The sequence below is a fragment of the Patagioenas fasciata genome, chromosome 8 (assembly GCF_037038585.1).
Source record: "Patagioenas fasciata isolate bPatFas1 chromosome 8, bPatFas1.hap1, whole genome shotgun sequence".
NCBI classification, from domain to species: domain Eukaryota; kingdom Metazoa; phylum Chordata; class Aves; order Columbiformes; family Columbidae; genus Patagioenas; species Patagioenas fasciata.
Genome location: NC_092527.1, coordinates 24683856 through 24704751, shown reverse-complemented (window position 1 = coordinate 24704751; position 20896 = coordinate 24683856). Strand labels below are relative to the sequence as shown.

The 20896-nt window shown below is 39.8% G+C and overlaps 1 protein-coding gene across 5 annotated transcripts in view; it reads right to left on the bottom strand.

The window, feature by feature from the left end:
* Window positions 1-20896, bottom strand: part of ARHGAP22 (Rho GTPase activating protein 22) — a 154322-nt gene that overhangs the window by 118095 nt on the left and 15331 nt on the right. For all 5 annotated transcript variants that reach the window (XR_011740303.1, XM_071811955.1, XM_071811953.1 and 2 more), the window contains exons 2-3: window positions 8952-9151; window positions 178-265 (exon numbers count right to left, since the gene is read on the bottom strand). Coding sequence is in view for 4 of the 5 variants with exons in the window: in XM_071811953.1 (XP_071668054.1) it covers window positions 178-265; window positions 8952-9151 (288 nt within the window). In the remaining variant the exon portion in view is untranslated. The remainder of the gene's footprint in view (window positions 1-177; window positions 266-8951; window positions 9152-20896) is intronic.

Below are 20896 nucleotides of genomic sequence, written 5' to 3'. Positions count from 1 at the left end.
AGCAGTTATATCCAAAATAAAGAATACTGAGTAGTCTGTCAAGTCCCATTCCCCAGCCTCTCTAGGTAATCTGACTGGTGTTATCAGAATACTTACAAGTAAACCAAATTCAATTATCATTCAACTGGTTGAAATAAGGTGATGTTACACTGAAAGTACAGGGAAACAATGGCCTACCTGGGACAATTTCAAAGAGATGTTTCCCTGGTTCATCAGGGTTAGGTGGCAGCTCGTTCACCTGATTGCCTTGAAGGAATATCAAACCCTGTAAGGGACACAAACATCAGTTCAAAAAGGGAAAGGCCACAAAGAAGGTAAAGGAAAAGAAGAGAAACATAACAGACATATTCAATTTAATTCCAACCCTTCAGCTAAACCTACCTCCTTTCCAAACCCACCCTTCTGAGCAAGAAAATATTCAGCTGGTCAAGCAGCTGTTTTGCCTGTACTTTCTCTCACGCTGCACACTTCTGGTCAAATGATCTTTCCTCTGGAATAGCAATATTCAGAGCATGCATAGGTGATTCTCCTTGGTTTCCATAACTGATTGTTCCCTGCAAATTTTCCTTTAACATTACATTTACTCTTCCTTCACCTTTTAGTTTCTGATTGTAGTCTGCAAACCATAAGGTGGCTGAAGTTCTATTTCTAAATTCCTATTTTTGCTACTGAAGAAAACGGCCTGTTTTCTCAGTATACAGAAGTTCCCAGGGACATACTGGAGGACAGCAGCTGATTCAAGTTTGCAAGACAATAGGACTGTCTTTTAATACAACTATAGTTTCCCTAGCAAGAAATCTGGGCCCCTTCAGATCTCAAGTTCAAATGCTCTCAGAATTCTGATTAATTTTCACCTTGAGCCCAAGCATAGTTAATGCAATGTATTTCAGTTTGGGAATTCTGCATAGTTGTTGGCATAGTGTCTTCAAAGCAAACAAAGTCATCATCTATGTAAAAGCTGAAAAAGAGATCACAGGAAACTCTTGTCCAGTAACATGGGTTGAACAAGAACACACATGCTATTTGGGTCTCATTGTTTCTTTGTCTTTTTTTACTTTAATCTTTGACATTTTAAAGAGTTTTCAGCACAAATTCTTCAGGACATACATACAGTAAGACAGACAAAAGGCAGTAAGAACTGGGAGTTAAGCCATGAAGAGTGTGATCAGCAGTTCCTGTTCTTGCACTGAACTGCCCTGGAATGGAAGTTGGGTTCAAACTTATTTTTTTTGCTGTGCAGAAAATTAAGAAGTTGTTTCAGTCACTGTTTTCATGCATATCTCTAGTAGACATGCAGCATTACATTCTCTTCAACCAATATAACAACAGTCAAATCCAAGATACATTGGAGCATAACATCAGTAATCACAAATCCTAGTTACAATCTTCGTCAGCTTCCACTGCAACTCACAAGATTCACACCAAGTAGAGGTAGTATCATAGATTATTACATCAGCCAGGAACAAGGACCAAGCAGTGATTAAGTGAACATAACATGATTTTCAAAGACAGGACCCTGAATCCGACTGTACCCAAAGCTTTGGATGTTTTGACAAGGAACAATCTCAAATTTTGGCTTGAGCAGAAAGATTGTATTTCTCAGTCTGGTTTCTACCAGGTACTTCTCTGAAACAAAAGTATTTTAATTGGATATACTGAGACATCCCTACTTCTTCCCCATCTCTTCTTCATACTAAATACACAAGTTTTAAAGTAGCTTCATAGCATGCTCCAAGGGACATCATATTCAAGAAGTAAAATGACCAAAAGTGTTAAATGCAAGTATCTGCCTGTCTTATCATAGGAATGGAGGTCCCTGAAGTGAGGGGAGAAAGAGAAGTAGCTCCTATGTCAACCTGAGTTTGAAGCACATAGGTAAGGGCACATGAATAGGTGAGAGGGTCACGATTTTCTGTTTTGTCTTTTAAAAAAGCTTCTATATGAAGAATAGAACCTGAAGTTTTAATGCTACACACATATTCCAACACCTCCTGCTTCTAGGAGTATATGGAACAGCTTTATGGAAATGGTGAAAATGGCAGCACAAACGGAAGAAAAAAAAATCTAAGTTGTACAATTGAAATCAGAAAGGATTGCCACAAGAAAGGACCCCCAAAAAAATCAAAGTCAGCTAAAAATAAAATTTAAAAGCCAAAACCAGAACAAAGGAAAAGGCCACAAAACCAGGCAACATGACAAAATTGCAGATGCATCACAAAAAAACAAAATCCCAAAACACATCCACAAACAAAACCAACCACCACCCCAAAAAAACCCAAACTGTGAAAAGAGACTTACAGTCCTTCATTTGGTTTAGCTTAAATTTGGTGTTTATGCATTCTCAGATGTAAATTTACAGTTTCAGGTCATTATTTTATTGACACAAGGTAGAAATGTACACACAGCAATAAAAGCTAATACAATATCAGTTGATGCAAGCTGATCAGACTTTCAGAGTTTCAGCTGTCATTTGAAAGCTGGCAATAGTTGTTTTCTGTCAGAAGATGTAATGGTCTTAAACATTAGTAGCTGCTTTCCTTTGAGGACCAATTTACATTTTGTAGAAAGAAAATATGTTAGAGAGGCAATAACATTCTCCCTTTAAGGTACAGTCCCCTCTTAGCAAAACTAGCCAGTGTCTGTAAGCAAACACAAAATAAAAGTTAAGCCTTCCTTACTGAACAGTATAAAGCAAGCATAAATCCCCATTTGAAACAATTACCTAAAACTTCACATTTATAACCAAGCAGAACTCAGGACTCTGAATCAAACCCTGTGTTACTTCAGAAAAAAAACCCACACTTTTGTGTGGAGGGTTCTTTTTCTCACCCTGAATTAGTAAGCTTGGCAAATAGATATATCCAGGTTACATGTATCTGAGACAAACCCGATTATATACATGCCAGATTTTTGCTGGTTCATAGCATAAAATAGTTAAGATGTACAGCCATATATACAGACCATGAGATTCAGAGTGTATTTACAGTGAAGAGCAGGAGCAGTTCACAGAAAAGTGCCATCAAACTAAAAAGTTTCAGAAAGCCCATCTTTCTGCAAGAAACTAAGATCAGTGATGAGTTCAAAGGGTTAACCCAGAAATCTCACACTGCAGTTCCTTGCTTGCCTCAGGTCACCCTTCTCCTGCAAAGTTAAGCAAATGGACTTTCTCCATGCTTGATGCACCATATGGTGCGGTGTCACCTGTCTCCTTCAACGAGACATACCTTTGACAGATGAAAGTAATGTTTACTCTAGAAGAGATTAGATCTGCATAAACTGGTCGAACTAACATCCTAGACCAAAGCATTTCCTAGTCAAAGCATTTCCTTTTTGACCCTTTTCAAAACATGTTTGATTTCATACATTCTATAGAAAGTTCTCATGGAAGTGACTCATTTCTTATTTTAACCAATTTTGATAAAATGGAGTAGAAGATCACTATGTAGCAGAGCTCATTTAAAAACAAACAGGAAATCAACCACAGACATGGGACAGCAGGAGGAATGCAGGACTTGCAGCAGCCACAGTGTCTTTCTTCCAGTTCTCTTATTTCCCTATTCTTTTTCAAGAAGTAAAATTGAGGAAGGCTCACTCTACCTACAAAAACCAAAAAAGACTGTAACCTAGGCCTATCTCTAGCAAATACTTTCAGGACATAGATGTTTATGTAGCCAATATATTCAGATCAGGTTTTTGTGCATTTCTCTCCACACACGTCAGCAAATTGCTCTTAGCTCTTCCATCATATATAACCAGTCCTTTTAGAGGACAACATTCTTCTCCAGAGAGTAACAGAGTACCTTGCTCACAACTGTCTAATCTGCCTGGCACACAGAGAACTCTAAACAGAGATGAAACAGTAGGAAAAAAACAAAACAATTCATGTTAGCAGGGAGAGTGTATCAATTCTGACAGTTACTGCAGTTGCTGTCACTGGTAGAAAGAAATCACTAAATGTAAATAGATTGATGTGTCCTTGTCCAGCAGCCACTCAGACTGCATTAGCAATCTTGCTTGGGAAGTGAATTAATGATGGATTAAGTCAGTTTGAATCCCCCAAGATCTAACTTGATACATGCCAAAGCATGCCCCAGAAATAAACCTCAATTCATGACAAAGTTATTCTTCCCTCCCTCAGCCTTTGGGAGCCTGAGGTGGCTGAACAACTCAGGGACAGACAATAGGTTACAGACCTTCCAAGTAAGCTGGACATTCAAATCCAATTTTTGATGATAGTATCACCTTGCACCCTTTCAGGGCCTTGGTGCTTAGAGGGAGAATCTCAAGAGGACAAGGGTTCATTCCTTCAGGGTGTTACTGTGGTCCTCCCTAACAAGACCCATTGAGAAGTTCTGCCCTGTGCCAGCCTCTGTAGAGCCAGGATTTGGTAAAGAAAAATCTGTGACACCGGAAACATGAGTGGTAAGTTTCCTTTTCATGACTGAGTCCCTCAACAAACAAAGCTGATGCCAGAACACTGATCATCCTAGATCTCATACCATTACCTTTGATATAGCACTTCAGTAGCTGTTACAAATGCATACAAGACAGAAGTGGGGGAACAGTGGGGCTCAAATCTGCTCTCAGCTTTGTGTTTCTGCATCCCAAGCCAAAGATGATGGACTACATGACCACCTTGATTTTAGCTGAACATGGAACAAAATTTCTACAGCAGCTTTATAACAATGAATTCTCTGGCACTGAATTCTAAGGATCAAACAGCCCAAGCTAACCCAATACTACAATCAGGTTTTATGTAAATCCATTCCAATTTAGGCTTAGAACTAGAGATTGTAGACTAGTCTATGTGACAACATTTCCACCCTTCAGTGGTGTGGTTTTGCAAGAGTTTAGAATGAAGTTCATACACATACAGTTTTTATGTTACTGCAAGTCATTTGTTCCCTGGGTATAGATAGGCAAAATATTTCTGTAGAAAAGAGCACATCTATCAAACTATCTATAACTCACTTTTAAAAACTAGTTCCACAGCATAGGTAAACTCTCTACAATAGGATACTGCTAGTGAGAAGTATGCACACCAATATGCAGAAGTATTTGGCATACAATTTCTGGGCAGCTGTGTTTTTGAAAATAATTTTACTGAGCAAGTTTGACTGTGGTTTCTGGATCAGCAGATGCTGCAGTTTCAAATGAAGATTGGCTTCCCTTGCCTGAAACTGGACCTAGATGAAAACAAAGAGCCTAACTAGGAAAAGACAAGACTATATTTTGACTTTGAGGTTCACTGAAATGACAAGACACACTGAAGGTACTCCAAAGGTAACAGCAAACACTGGAAAGGCAATATGACAATATTGCAGATGCATCACAAATTATCCCAAAATGGTACAGAAAAATATCATACACAACATCACCCTTAGAGTTCAGTGGCCAGAACACATTGTAGAAAATATTGCTGTTTTCTAGAGTGTAAAATTTAAGCTCACTGCAGATGCACTAAAGCCTTTTATCATACAAGTCAATATTGAAAGGTTAATGAATTAGATGCAGAGTGGTTTCTATTCTGCTAGAAGCAGAGGGGGTGCACATGCTACCTCCTACCCTGGGGACAGAACCAAACCCAAAGCTACTTTAAAAACCCACATATATATTGACACAGTTAGTAGGAACATCAAAAGCTCTTTGCAGGTCAGTACTCCCTTCTTCCTTTCCCCATGAGAACACCTGAAAAAATACTCAAGAAAAGCAATGGCTGTTTACCTTCTGATTTCTAGCACAGAAGCCAGTCTGATGGAGTGAACTCTGCAACTTCAACTATGTCATCTGGCACACAAACATACACACCTTCAACAGTACTCAATCCATTAAGGCCACAGAATACCTCCTTTTCAGTCTAGTAAGCCTATGCCATTCTCCTGTCATTAGATTACAGCTCCATCTTTTCAGTATTGTTTTCAAGAGAACAACATCTACAATTCACTCTAAAGACCAGGAAGCACAGGTTTTCATAAAAACAGAAAAATGCAACATCCATAAACAAAAAGATGTTTAAGGTTTCTCTCTGGAAACATTGAGTAAATCTCAGCTGACTTTGCCAGATAAATAATAAGAACATGACCTTTTTCCAGAGGCTATATAAATAACCAAATAGACAGAAAATCAACAGGAATTTCAGTAAAGCTATTGATATTGGTTTTGCACACAAGTTTGCAGGCCATACTTAATATTTAAAGCAGAATGACTTAAAAGAAACTTGAGTATCTTTAGAGCCAAAGGAAATTAGGAACTAATATCAATCAATTAAAATATCTCCCATGGTCACAACTGTCCTCCTAAGCCTGTAACCTTGTCTGGTCATGCAAGAGAACCCCAAGCAATAGCTATCTATAGGTACCAAAAGTAGATCTCACCTGTGGGATGCATACAGTTCCAGATGAAGTCAGATGTTAATCCTAGTTTGCAACTGTCACAAAAATAGTCAGGACATGGTCCTGTATCATCTTCACCTTCCCAACACTCCTCATGACTACCTGAGGTAGCTTCTTCCTCATCATATTCACCAATACAGTTTAGAAGTGCCCAGCTCTTGCCATGCGTTGTATGGGAAAATGAGGTGCTTGTCATAGCAGTGTTAAATCCAGCTGTTGTTTGCAGAGCCCTGAGCAACAATAGATTACATCCTCGAGCTCAAGTCTCTCTTTCACAGGCAGGCTCTCCATAATGATGGATCAAATTCCTGATTAGGTAAGTGCAAGACATAAGATGCAGCCAACAACCTTGTGAATCTACCACACCTGTGTCAGGCTCACAGGGGAACATCTATTTCTGTTGTCACTCTGCAACACAATTTATGTGCAACAGTTAAGCATGCACCTGTATCAAACCATTTAGTAACAGACCATAATGAGTGTGTAGATGGTGATGGCTGTCTGTCAATCTGTAATGCCTGTACTGACTCATCAGGAGGCAGCAACACAGGGACATTGTCTGGCTCATTCAATTATGTTCCCTCTGTTCAATTACTCTGGTTAGAGGTCTGACAGTCAAAACAATGACCACATGAAATACACTGCACACTATACTCCATCAACTAGGAAAGTCCTTTGAGCTCAAATGTTGAAATAATATTTTACAAGTATATTGAAGAACTTGAAGAAGAAATTCTTCATCTCAGCTCTAATCTTTATTGCATCCTGTAGCTCAGCACCCCCAAGTGCTGTAGATATAAAAAGGTCAGAAAAACAGAAAAATCATCCTGAATTTAGTGCTGAGTTCAGACTAACAATTGCAATGTCCTCAACTCTCCATTTACCCTAGATGCAGGAGCACTGTCCTCTCATTAATTGTTTTAGAGAACCACACCTAATTGTGAGAAATTGGTGCTAGACCAGCACCACGCTCACAAAAGGTATATGAGGCAAAAAGAAGTTAGTAAAAAAACTCAATTAATACTTGGTTTAAGAGAGACAAACTTGTGTCATGTTTGTTTCATTTAAAACTGTTTAAAATATTCACTTCCAAAAAGCTGGAAGTTAAATATGTCATGTGTTCATAATGTTGCGTGATGGCTGTCTATTACCCTTTATCACCAGCAAACTGCCCTACAACTACTCAGCATATCGGTAATCAGACTCTCCTAAATCTTTCACAAGACTAAATGCGCTTTGGAAAGCTGTCTTGCATACATTTGTTGTCCCATGGACAAACTGATACAGGTGATCTAAACTTACCATTTTAAGTAGCCCTACTGTAGCTTGATTTATTTAATTATCATATATAGGTTGGTATAAAATTATCTAACCAATATATGACCTCTTCTCTCTGCTAGTTCCCAAATGTTCTGATCCTACTCCTTTTTCCTGGCTGTTTTCTTTCCATGGTCTGCTTTGGGACAGTTGTATGATGCTGATTGATACATATTGCACAGTGGGACTTAACCAGCCATTTCCACTAAGAAACATGTTCTCTTTCATTCATACTCCATAAAGTAAAAGGTTTGATAAAGACAAACTTCAGACAGTTGCATTTTTTTCCCCCATTGTAGAAGGTCACATTCCTTCCCAGTCTACCAAATCAGTTTTTACTGTCAGACACACACCACTAAGCCCTGCATAAATCCTTTCTCCACAAAATTTGCATAGAAAAGCAATAACTCCCAGGTGTATACAAAACACACTAAAACCCATATTACAGCGCATTCTCAAGTCCTGCATGCTGGCTTATAACAAAACCTCCATGCTCAAACTAGCCCTAAGCAGCTGGCTCACCTCTCAGTTTAACGACAGATTATTCGGGAGATAATGAGTCACAGTTGACTAAGATAGGTTTTTCCACTCCTGCTTCGGCAATCTGGAACTCCATAGCTCTTTCTGTCCAACTCCAGTCTCACAGATGACCATACTAAAATTTGGAGGTCAGCATGCCCTAGTGGGTAAATGAACACCTTTCAACCTCCTTCCAAGCTCTACTACTTGCCTGGGGAGTAGCTAAGCCAGCCTGCAATGCCTCTTGCCTTTGAACCTCCTTAAGCAGGTATGGTTTTTGCTAGGATAGAGAGCAACTGAAGTGAGCTGTCAAAGCAGTGATTGTGACCCATGTAGAAGTCACAACCAATACATCCTACAGTTCTCAAAGTAGTCATACATCTGAGGAGACCTTATAGCAGCTTTCCAGTACCTAAATAGGACCTACAAAACAAGCTGGGGACTTTTTACAACTGTGTGTAGTGATTGGACTAGAAGTAACAGCTTTAAACTGAGATTAGATTAGATATAAGGATGAAATTCTTCACTATGAGGTGGTGAGACACTGGAACAGGCTGTGCAGAGAAGCTGTGGATGCCCCATCCCTGGAAGTGTTCAAGGTCAGGTTTGATGGGGCTTTGAGCAACTTGGTCTAGTGGAAGGTGTCCCTGCCCATTGCAGAGGGATTGGGACTAGATGATCTTTAAGGTTCCTTCCTATCTAAACCATTCTATGATTCTATACCTGAGGTTTAGTTTCCTCTTCATCCTTATAATAGAAGAGCTGGTCCCCACGCAGCACAAACCACCGCTGCTGCCAGTTCTTCATGATGCTCCTTTGTTTCTTCAGCCAGCCAGACTTCAACACACGTTCTTGAGGATTTGGAGAAGAAGGTCTGGAGGAAGGCCCAATCTGTTCACCCATTACCAAACTCTTTGACCGGGCTGAAAAAGCAATTACAAAGAAATAAGGATAAGAACCACAAAGAGGCTAAATAACTGTTCCATGCTTTCTTCTGCAAGATGGACAGACCTTCACATGCATGCTCCCTGTTCAAGTAGGTACTTGTTTTTCAGCATACACATTCAAGTTCATGACAGTCAAACACAAGACAAACATCAACCTTTTGGTGCTGCTCACTCTAGCAACCTCCTAGGTGACAGGATACCTCCTGTAAGGCTTCACTGCTCATGCCAGCTTTCTTTCTGGCAAGTCATTACTGCTTTCCAGCTCTACGTGGAAATAATTATATTGCTCTCTCCTAAAGGGATATTTACCCAGTGAAGACGCTTAAGTGTGGGTGATGTGGGACAGAAGAGGAGGAAGGAGAGAGTGTAAGAAAATATTCTCACTCCATACACTACCATTACTGGGGTGATTAGCTAGTGAAACCAGCTGCCACAGGAAAAGAAAAAGAGATTCTGAACTAGAGAAAAATTCGAAACGAGAATAAGCACAAATAATGTAGCTATCCAGGATGATGAGTCAGCCCTGTCTTCAGGGCTTTCTGACACTGAAGCAGAAAAACACAATGGAAATATTAAAAAAAAAAAGACAAAATAGACGAAAAAGAATAAATCTCAGGATAGGCTTCAGAAGAAGGAAAGAAGTTTATTGCCCTTTCCTTCGTCTTCTCTTCCAAGATGCCTGCAGTAAAAGGACTGAAGCATGTGGCATTTAAAGCTTGTCTGGAGTAGCAGATAATGATTATATATTGCAGGCAGCAAGTCAGTCATCTAGAATAGATAGCTTAAATGACCTCATAGGGCTCTTCCACCTCTACTTCCTTTCAATTTATTAAATATCTTATAAGAACAGTTATTTAATATCTCATGCCATTTTCCTTCATTACTGCTAACGTGATCCTGTTCCTTCTCACTTTCTACATTCAGCTAACTTAAAGCACAATTTGTAATTGCCCACTTGAAACAGGGCTACAATTTACAGACCAGTACCAGTAATCTACATGATTGATGTCTTACACTAACACTGTAAACTGCTGCAGCTAAAAAACAGACAAGCCTCTTCAGGCATCCCTGATACACTACATATAAATTGGCTCATCACAAAAAAGACCAACATTGTGTTCTCAAAGTACTGTGCAGCTTCGCATCTTTTGGGTTCATATAATTAAAACATGTCACCTCGGTGTTACCACCCAACTCTGGTTTCTGCCCCTGGTGCCTCACCATACAGTGATGGAACTCACAACATATGCCAATGAAAGCAAAATAAGGCAGAGTGGAAGTAGTGGCTGGGTAATAAAATAATAAAATCATTTTAAAAATTACAATAGCAACATTAAACTTGACCCTATTTCTTCTCTTCCATGAAGCAAACTGTGATGGGAAGAGAGGCAGATAAGGGACTGAGGTCAGATCTTTGGAGAGCTTCCTCAGTTTAATCCAGTGAGGGAAATCACATTGGTGTCTGTGATAAAACCTCCTTTGACCTTCTCAATGACCTGGCAGTCAGGCCATCATGTTTGACTTCTTAAAGAAATACAAAACCAGCATTTTTACACAGTAAAGACTTCCATCAGCAGAGGGCATACCTGCATGGTACCACATAGTCCATTCCCACAATGGTTCAGTGCCAGCAATCTCCACTGGTACAGTATTGTATACTCCCCTACTCTCATACTGATTTAAAAATCCTCTCACCTCTCCTGCAACCATCCAGTAGGCACTCACTCTGGTATCTGACAACTTCCCAGTTTCACAGGCAGACTTTACTAGTCTTTGACTTCTCGGTTGTAATACATTTGACTCGACATTAACTTGAATAACAGAAATTTATTCCCGATGGATTTCGACACAATAAGCAAAGACAGCACTGGGCGGCTGGGGAGTCTCCCTGCTCCTCCGAGCGCGCGTGGGAAAAACTTCTTCCGAACTTTTTATAGGGCCGACAGTCCCGGGTTCGTTGCTCAGGGTGCCACCTCACTCGTTCTTTCTGCGATTGTGTCCTCTGCTGCCAGCCAGTTCTCACCTATCTTCTCCTCTGTTGCCAGGCTGTTCTCACCTACCCCTGCCCTCCCCCCCCACCTTTAGAGAATCGAACATTTAAGGCAATTGCATAACAAAGGGCAGGGGCTTCCCGTGTTGCACAATAACCCCTGAGCGTTTCCTTTTAAGAAGCTTTAATGAACAAACATCTCTAACTCTTAGAATTGTTTATTACACCGGTGAAAGCCCACTCTGATAGGCAGAATGGATTTTTATTTTTCCCCATTTCTCTGAACAGCTAAGGTAAGTTCTGCTGTTCTCAACAAAACTGTGAATAACAGATTTTGTCTTATGCCTCAATCAAGAGCAATTAGCTTTCAATCTATAATTATTTTCTGCTGCAATAAATTTAGTTTTTACTCTGTTTTTAGTTCCACTTCAAAAAAAAAAATCAAAAAAGTTGAAATGTTTTAAGTGCTGATGCAGTTACATAGCTTTTTCAGAACTACACTTTCCTTATTTTTGGCTAAAATACCTTGCTGAATTTAACCTGAGCTCATATGCAGCATTAGTCCTACTTTAGTGACGTTTACCAGCAAACTTCAGATTTGCTTAAAGTAACTCAGCACTCCTCAATCCTGATTCTTTTTACATAGTCAAAACAATTCAGAAAAACATTCACTTAAAATCAGGCATTGATGTATCCAGGTTTACCCACAGTCGCCTGCGCTCTGACAGACAGGCATTTTCATTCTGGCAGAATATATAAAGAACTGCTTTACAACATGAAGCTAAGACTCTTAGGCCTTAGTGTATCCCTTTCTGGCAACACAGTGCCCTCTAGCAGATTATTGCAAAAATACTAGGACAACTTCATCTCCTGTCCGTTCCCCAGTCACTGCCAAGAAACTGATGATCCTATTTCATAGGTATGTAGTAAGAAAACAAACTTTTTGCATTTAAATCTCTATTGCAGACGCCCATAAGGACTTAGTTGAAGGAACCGCCTCTGCTTTGTCCCAGGCCATTTTACAACAAGGACCAAACTGTAATCTAAAACAGATCCCTTTCCAAATTCATGTTACAACATTACAAGAACAAATATCCCAAGAACTTGCTTTTCCCAATAGAACACAATGTTTCTTAGGCAACATCTTGGCTATTAACCAAATCTGTTATTCTAATAAAACCAATACCCATACTTCAGTAAGCAACTCAGTCATCTCCACACTGGAGCACCTCATCACCCTCCAGATAAATTGTACAACTCCCAGCAGTTTCCAGTTTTCCTGACTTGCATATATTATATAAACCTTCTCCTACTTCACCTCTCCTCCTAAAAAGAAACTAGATTTATTTAACTGTAAACCAGCTACCTTTGTTTTAACTTCTACGTTGACACAGACTTCACAAGAGACATCAAACATCTAGCCTTGGAATAACCCAAGGTATGTTCTCGTATTTCCCCTTGCACACCCTTTGGTGTTATTTGTACAGCCCTACCTAATGATAATTGATTATAGTGAAGAGTTAAGCCTTTCATGACTGGTCACTAGAGAATGTATATCTTCATATTTTTATTTTAAGCAGCACCATGTCTTAGTTGATTGCTACGGCTGTTAATTTTTCATGCTGTCTTAGCTTTCCATTTCCTTAGAGTTTCTAGTTGTGACTGTAATAGTTAATTTCATTAGGGAGATAGTAACCTCATCTGTAAGTCAACAGTATGGATCAGATAGAAATTTTTAGAAGGCAGAATTATTTATGGCTATTAATGGCATTGACATTTATATTGCATGCTACACAGAGCACAATAATTGCAGAGAGGTCAGAAGAAGACTTTCACAGATGAGCACAGTCTGCCTTTAAAGCAGCAGATATGGCATTCTATTGAAATCAAAATATCTGCTTTAGTACATCAAGCCTCTGATTCTTAATGGTAGATATATACTCTCAGTGCTCATCTATTTAACAGAACTATGGAATCAGCAGAGCATAAGGAAGAAAACAAATCAATAAATCAGACTCACAACAACTCAGCAAATACTCTACACGCTCTAGAGTTCTGATCCAGTAATGCCTGTTCAATAATACTGCATAGTTTGGTTTTGCTCTTCGCATTTTCATTAACTGATTATTGACTCAGCTATATGCCTATGTTCTAAACAGAAATCCAAGTAGAAATGATTCAAGCCCTGCTTGGAAAAAGGTTTAGGATTCATTTGCACAGCAGTACTGAAGTGTCAACTACAGGACATATCCACTCAAAAGCAGGGAAACAAGGCAATTACAGAACAGCAAGATTACAACGACCAGGCAGACCCACATCCTTACTGCCCCATAGGTGGCACTAATAACAAGCCAAGCCTGTTTTTTGGATGACAAATCAGTAGAAGGCAAGAAATCAGAATTGCAGATATTCAAAATGTTCCTTAGACTGGGAGTGACACTGGCAAATCAAGTTCTCATATCTAGATGAAGATGGGGGAGGAACACAGGCAAAGGCAGTGGAGAGACAATCAGCACCTGGGCTTAGCAAAATAAGCTCCCCATCCGAAGTCCCACACTTGGTTTTCATCTCCTTAATAGTAAACTCAAAGATTATGCTAGTAAGTGGATGGACCAAATCAGATAGAGCCACACTGCCATTCCTTACAGAGATCGCAATCCCTATTTCCAACTCAGTCCTGCCTAAAGCTACTTTTTCCTCTATTTCTCTTCTTTGTCCTATTAACAGAGCACCATACACTTCTATAAGAGTTCCTGTGCAACTCAGATCTGTCTCCAAGCAATGTGCACATTTCTGTTTTCTCATCACATCTATTTTCTACCCTAAGCATGCACACAAGAGACAACTTCTTCCCTTCCATACCATCCCCTCTCCCTTAGCTCAATCCTGCCTGGCAATATTAGGCAATCTCTTCTGCTCTCCTTCTCCTGCTCATAGCTCTAAACACCACCACAGATTTGAGCAATCAGTAAGAGCCTACTTAAATCAGGGATGTGGAAATCAATCAACTCAATGCAATTCAATATCAATTAAAGTTGCAATCTTTTGAAATTTCATAGGCAGTTAGCTTAAATCAATAGTCATTATAATTGATTCTAGCTGACAAACTGTCCTAGAGTGAAGGCACTTTGCTCTAGTGTTTCTTTAGTCTAATGATATAGTGACACTACATATTTCTGATATAGTCATTGTTTAAAGTGCTAGCCACAAAGTGAAGTGGTTTCACAAACTATAAACAATATTCTCAGTGGTTTTATTTAATTCAAACTTTGTCTCAAAAGTGGATGCACTGAAAACACAAGAGTTATATGCCTTCAAAAGAGACACCGCATTCCCTTTCACCAAATTGTAGGAAATAAAATACTTGGTTTAGATTTTGTTTGTGTGTCCATTACACATCTGTATTTGTGTTTGGATTTGATTGCTAAGATACCACAGCCAGGGAGCACAAATGAAACCAAGACACTTACTCAACATGATCTGAGAATTTATCAACTTGAAACACAATAAGCAAAGAAATTAAAGCCAGAATAGTTGAAGTGACTGGTGATATGTTTAAACAACTAGAAGAATATCAGTTAAAAAAAAATTTACAATGGCTTTTAGCTCCCTCATGCCAAATAGAGCAGCAATCTCTACAGAAACAAAAGGGTGCTACACAACCACACGCCTGCTTACATTTTGTGACCTGCATGGCACTTACCACATTCAGAAAAATCACCATAAGAGCAGGCCATGCTCCATTCTATTCCATAAAGCTACACCTGTCTATTCAGAACATTTTATGGACCAAAATCATGTGTTGTGTTCTACTTCCTGTCTTTGATTTGTTTTTATTTTAGACAAAATTAAAATATGAAAGCATTTTTTGCTCTGGAAAATAATTTTTCACAGCCATCCATCAGATATTGCTGAAGAAAATGAAAGTAAAAATAAAAGAGTCTTGAAACTCATAGTATTTTCCAAGAGAAACCATACATGCATTTCACTGGAAGCAGTTCTGTAACCTTACTGTCCAACTAAAGAGAAAACAGGGAGACAAATAGCTTCACATATATTTGTCTAGTAACCTGTATTTTCTGTAGTACTTGGGATACCAGACTGCATGTACCAAAGCCAGTAGGCTTGCCAAGAAAAGATTCTGACAGTCTGAAGGATGTTAGTACAAATATTTGCTTGATATTATTAAGCTCCTATGAGAACAACTGCATTCCTGAAGGCAAAATCATAACCTGAAATCTAACAGAAACTAGTACAATTTCACTCTCAAACTCAGGATGACTGCTGCTAGAAACTAGCTATATATACAGGGTAAAATATCTTTTGGCCTTTACCTGAAAGGCAGAAGTTTCAGTCAGATATTTACATCTAGGTAAGACACATTCTGTTTAAAAACAAAAACCCAAAACCAACCAAACAAAAAAACCCACACCAACCACACAGACAGCCTTTGAGTAGAAAGATCAGAGAAATGAATGAAGATCTGAATCACAAGAGAACTACTAAAAAGCACACTTCAACTACAGAACACAGCTACAGCCAAAGAGTTTGAGCCAGCCTGAAGGACTCCGACAAGACATAAGCTGTACGCTGTAGCAGAAGATGCACCAATATCCCCAGAAAGGAGCCCAGATGGACTGGGACACTAGAGTTGTTCATGAAGGAGCAGCCTGGCTCCAGAACACAGGTCCATGCCCTCTCAGAACTACTAAGGTCAAAAGCTGAGGGTTTCCCCTTCCCACAGCAGGGTACGAGTACCTTTCTCATTGCCTCAAACTACCTCTGTCCATAATGGAGAGAGCTGGAGAAAAGAAATTAAGCTGTTTATACTGCTTTGGTTGCCTATTAGCTAGCATGAAGGTAAAGGGAAAGCCAACAAGCAAAAAAAACCTCATTCTGGTAGTAACTTTGCAAAGAAGAGGCATACATTTAGACAGGCACTAAAAGCAGCTGGCCTCTCAGGAGAGAGGTGTTAGCATTTGTAATGTTTCCACTGTGCTCTTCACAATCCTGCCAGTTTCACCCTCACTCAGTGGGTGTTTTACAAGTAATTAGAGACCCTATGGCTTTTTCATTTTTTAATATATAATTCCTTCCCCACACGTTCTCTTCTCAGCAGTCCTGCTACCCTTTGACCTTAATTACTACTCTTTCTCAAGGCCCCTTCCCTTCCTCAGGAGGTGAGGCAATGGCTCATTATTTCAATTTCAGATTGTATATGTTTAATAAGCAAACTTTTCAGAGTTTTTCCTAAGGAGAATGATTTCCCACATAAGCCTTCAGACAGGGACAGAAAGCTGCTGTTGTCAAGAGCAGCACTTACTTCAGCACACCACAAATTCTATGTGGAAAAAAGGAACATCTCTACAGAGATGAGATTATTACACCTTTGAACAGCCTCAGTTCTTCTTCACGGGACAGACCAAAAAGCACAAGTGGGAATCTGAGCCTGTCTCTGGAGAAATCCCACAAATATAACTTTCTTGACCATTTCTTTATACGCACATAAACACTGAATCAGGACAACAGGAACAAAGTAATCACAGCACACAGCCGATAACACAGCTCACCGCCACACACTCCTACACTAAAACAACACAGTACCAGGAGACTGACCTGGTGCCAAGGAGTCCAAGTCATTCTCTGCTTCATTCACCTCCTCCACACAGTATGAAAGGACACCCAGGTCACTTCTTCCACATGTTTTATCCTGTAATCTGGGCACATTTCTTCCTGCTGCCTTCAGGGCAGTTAATCCAGCAGTGCACAAACTCCAGCCCCAGTGCCTCCCTCCACAGCCCCTGTACCATTGTCTTAGGATTTTAAACTCAGCAGCTCTATCTCACATTCCTCCAAAGCAAAAGAGATGAAACCCAGAGCCACACCACAGACAAAGCCCCTACTTCCTTCTCCCCAGGGTCTCACAAACCCTTTCCTCCACCTGCTCACAAACTGTGACCTATAAACCAAATCATATTTGTCAGCACTTCATCCTAGACTTTTACCCACACACCTTTCTAGAGCTCAGCTCCTGCATATTTTACTTTAAACAGTTACTAAAATCATCTCTTCTGCCCTAAAGGATCACTCATTTAAATAAGGGAGTAGTGACTCTCCACACAGGTGGGATCGCTGTGAATGGTGGCTCTACCATGCCAGCTGCAGTGAGTTAGACTGATTGTTCCCTGCCCCAGGTGCAGGTGTGCTCCCAGCAATGTTGGTGGGCTCTGGGGGCTGAAGGAAGAGCTTGGAGGAGTTCATAGCTCCAGGGCTGTTTTCTTTGGTTCTAAGAATAAGAAGCTGGGTGTTATTATTTGCCTGGTAAGTGGAGGTGCCAAGGGGCTGGCTTCCCATGTGCTCTGGGATAGCTGTGTGCAACATCAGCCCCTCAAATCACAGCTGCAGCGTGGGGCTCTCGTGGCTTTGGTGTTCCTCTTTGCAGAGCTAAGAGGCTGCAGGTGCTAAGTTCTGGTTTCGTGAGAGGGACTAGACACATGGGAGAGTTCGCATTTTCTGCCTTTCACTGACTAGTGAAAAGATGACGCTTCACGCAGCATGATTTTGACGGGAACACAGCCTGAGGAGCTGCCTGTACTGAGCAGTCTCTGAGGTCCGGGACTTGTTCCAGCAGCATGGTGCTGGCTTCTGCTAACAGAGTTAATTGACACAGCAGGAGCTGAGGAGATGGGTGTCACTGGTTCTCCCTAATGCCAGAAGAAAATAGAAACATGTCAGTGAACTCCCATAGTGCATGGCACAGAAGGATTACCTCCTCTCTGCAGAGGACCCAGAAAACAGCCAGAAGCTGGAGGGTTGATGCCTTGGTAAACAGAGAAGTCTGTGTGCACTTAGGACTGTTGAGCTGCCTCTAGATCTCTATGAAATGTGTTTATGTCACCATTCCTAATTTATGCTCTCTGCCATGTCCTTTTTCACAAACTGAGTTACACACTGTTTCTTTTTCTCCTTTTTGTTGAGGTCTCCTTTAACCACTGTTTTTTGTTCCCTCGCTGGGCCTTTTCTCAGCTCTGCCTGTTGTATAGGCTGCTCTGCTACCTGTGCTGGCTACTGGGGTTGTGTGGTTGCCTTTTAGATTAAGTCCAATTCCTGGAAACTGAAATGCATCACTGATATTGAAGAATTATTAACTGGCCAGGCCAAACGTGAATCTGAACAAGCAGTATCTTCTAACAGAGTCAGAGGTCACCTTCACTGGTCTGAAAATGCCTAATTGATGTTTCCTTATATGTAATTTATCATAATCAAAGATTATTCCTGAACCTGACAAACTCAGGATAGATGAGAACTCCTGAAAGCCAAGACTGGTTGATAGCCTTGTGCTGTGATTAAGATTGTCTTGAGTTGATTAATAATGGCATTTCCTTTAGACAAGAAATCTCTAGAGGAATGATCCAAATCACTCTATGTTTCTGGTAGAAAAAAAAGTTCCTGGAGGCATCTCCCACAATTTCATGCCAGTAGGTTCATCCTATGATGTTGATGCCTTCCATTTACTCGAGAAATGAAGTTGCAGCATTAAGTTTATATCTCTAAGCTGGTCTTAACTAGTGAGTTTTTTATAGAGTCAGGTGTATTCTGATGACAGAAAATGGCCAATGAGAAGCTATTGAATAGGACAGAAGGATAATCCATTTTTTTTTTTTTTTTATGTACACCAAACTTTGGGAAACTAATTTCAAGTCCTGGCTCTGCCTTGGACTTCATATGTGGCCTAGAGTATTTCCCTAATCCACAGAATGTAAATGTTACCTGTGAAATGTGGCATCTGTAAAGGCAAATACATTTTGAATTGTTAAGTTCTGAGATACTATGTTAGTGAATTATTTGTCTTCTAAGTAATGGATTAACATAAAATTGTCAGTTCTGAATAACAATATGTTGTCACTCTGGCACCTTCAGGGGTGTCTAGATTAACAACAGTGCATATCACTAGGAGTGGATCTGTTAGTTAATGGCAGGGCACTAATAGCTATGCTACGTATGTATTTCAAGGGGCTCTGATTTGAGCTAGTTCTATTCTGGTCCTATGAATTGAAAACCCATTAGTGACTGGAGAGCATTAGGTGAACTGAAAATATCTTCCCACCTACTTTAATCCCAAAGGAATACTGGTTTGTTTATTTTAAGATACTTCATGACATAACCAAACTACAGTAAGTGAGAAGAACTGGATTTATCTCAAAAGCCACTTCTAACCCTAAAACGCTCATGTAGATTCCAAAGTGTATTACTCTAATCCTCACAACCGTCATTTGCTTTTTTATTAGATAATATGCTTTCACTTTGCAGAATTAAAGAAGCCTGGATTTCCACTGATTACTGCCTCACATTTTTCTACCAGACAAACCGCAGTTCCTCTATGTATTTCCCAAACTTGCATAATGCTATCTCTTCATCTTCCTCAAATACCTAGTTCCTTCCACATGCCTGATGACCCAATACTTTCCTACATCCCTTAGCTTTTTGGCTGGCTTGAATATATATGTGCTCTTATAGGACAGCCAGAATGTGTCTTTTGGATGTTCAGTCGGGCATTATCTTTCAGAACACGTTTCTGTTGAGTACTATGTGACAGCTTTCCCTGTATGTACAGATACAGTTATCTTTCCTGCCACTGGTTTTCTTTGAGTTTATAGGAGTCAAATATGTATTGACACTCCTTTTCTGCTTTGAAATCTGGTTGGATTTAACCAAGCAGCTGAAAAATTGCTGGGACAGATTGATAGAGGTGCAATGACATATGCTTACTGCCATAAGAAAGCAGTTTAAATATAGGGCATTCATGCTCCTGTAATCAAAGACAATACAATGACACCATTGCAAAGACATTGAATATTAAAACCTAGCTGTCCTCACTGCAAGCACGTGAAGCTTACATTGTAAATGTGTATAATCCCAGAGGGCTATAATAGTACCTTACCCTCTAAAGTCCCTTCTGGAAGCATTACTATACACTATCCTTAGAAACCTTTTAAGTATGCTAAAGCCCACTTTTCATTAAAATTGAATTATGACAAATTTCAGAGAAAGAAAAAAGAGAGGGAGAAATAACTCTGTTCTACTACAGCCATGCTAAAAGATACCTGAGGTAAAACCAGTTTGTGTGCAGCAGACCAGGTAGCCAAAATGTCTCCTGTAACTTTTTCCAGGCTCTAAGTTTTAACCAAAGAAAGAAACAAAATTTTAATTATTATGACTGTGAAGAAAGTTTTCCACATACTCTATGTTTGAGCATGATGACAAACAGAAATAATAGGTCAGAAAAGTGCAGACAATTCCATAATGTCAAACACCCATTAGTACCAAGTCCCAGTAAGGAACGAAGGTTTCTTCTTGACACCTATAAAACTGAGACAGACTGTGCTGAAGACAGGAATACTGTAACGAATCTACCAGGTCACCAGGCTAATTTTCTTGATATAGAGGGCAATCCTAGCACACCACTTATTAAAAACAAATGCATAAACTTGTAGTCAGTCCAGCTTCCATGCAACTGAACAGGTATAGCCTGTTTGAGACTTTTCAAACCAAAGAGAAAATGTTTTGGTTTGGGTTTTTTTTTTTCATCTATTAAAAAACAATGAAACAAAAATATATTCCTTGAGACTGAAGGATGTAGTCTGAAAACTGCTTTCCGAGTTCTCCGTGCTGAAAATTCTCTTGCCTCTGCTCTGGAAGGCAGCATTTCTATGTTCCATCACATAGAATGT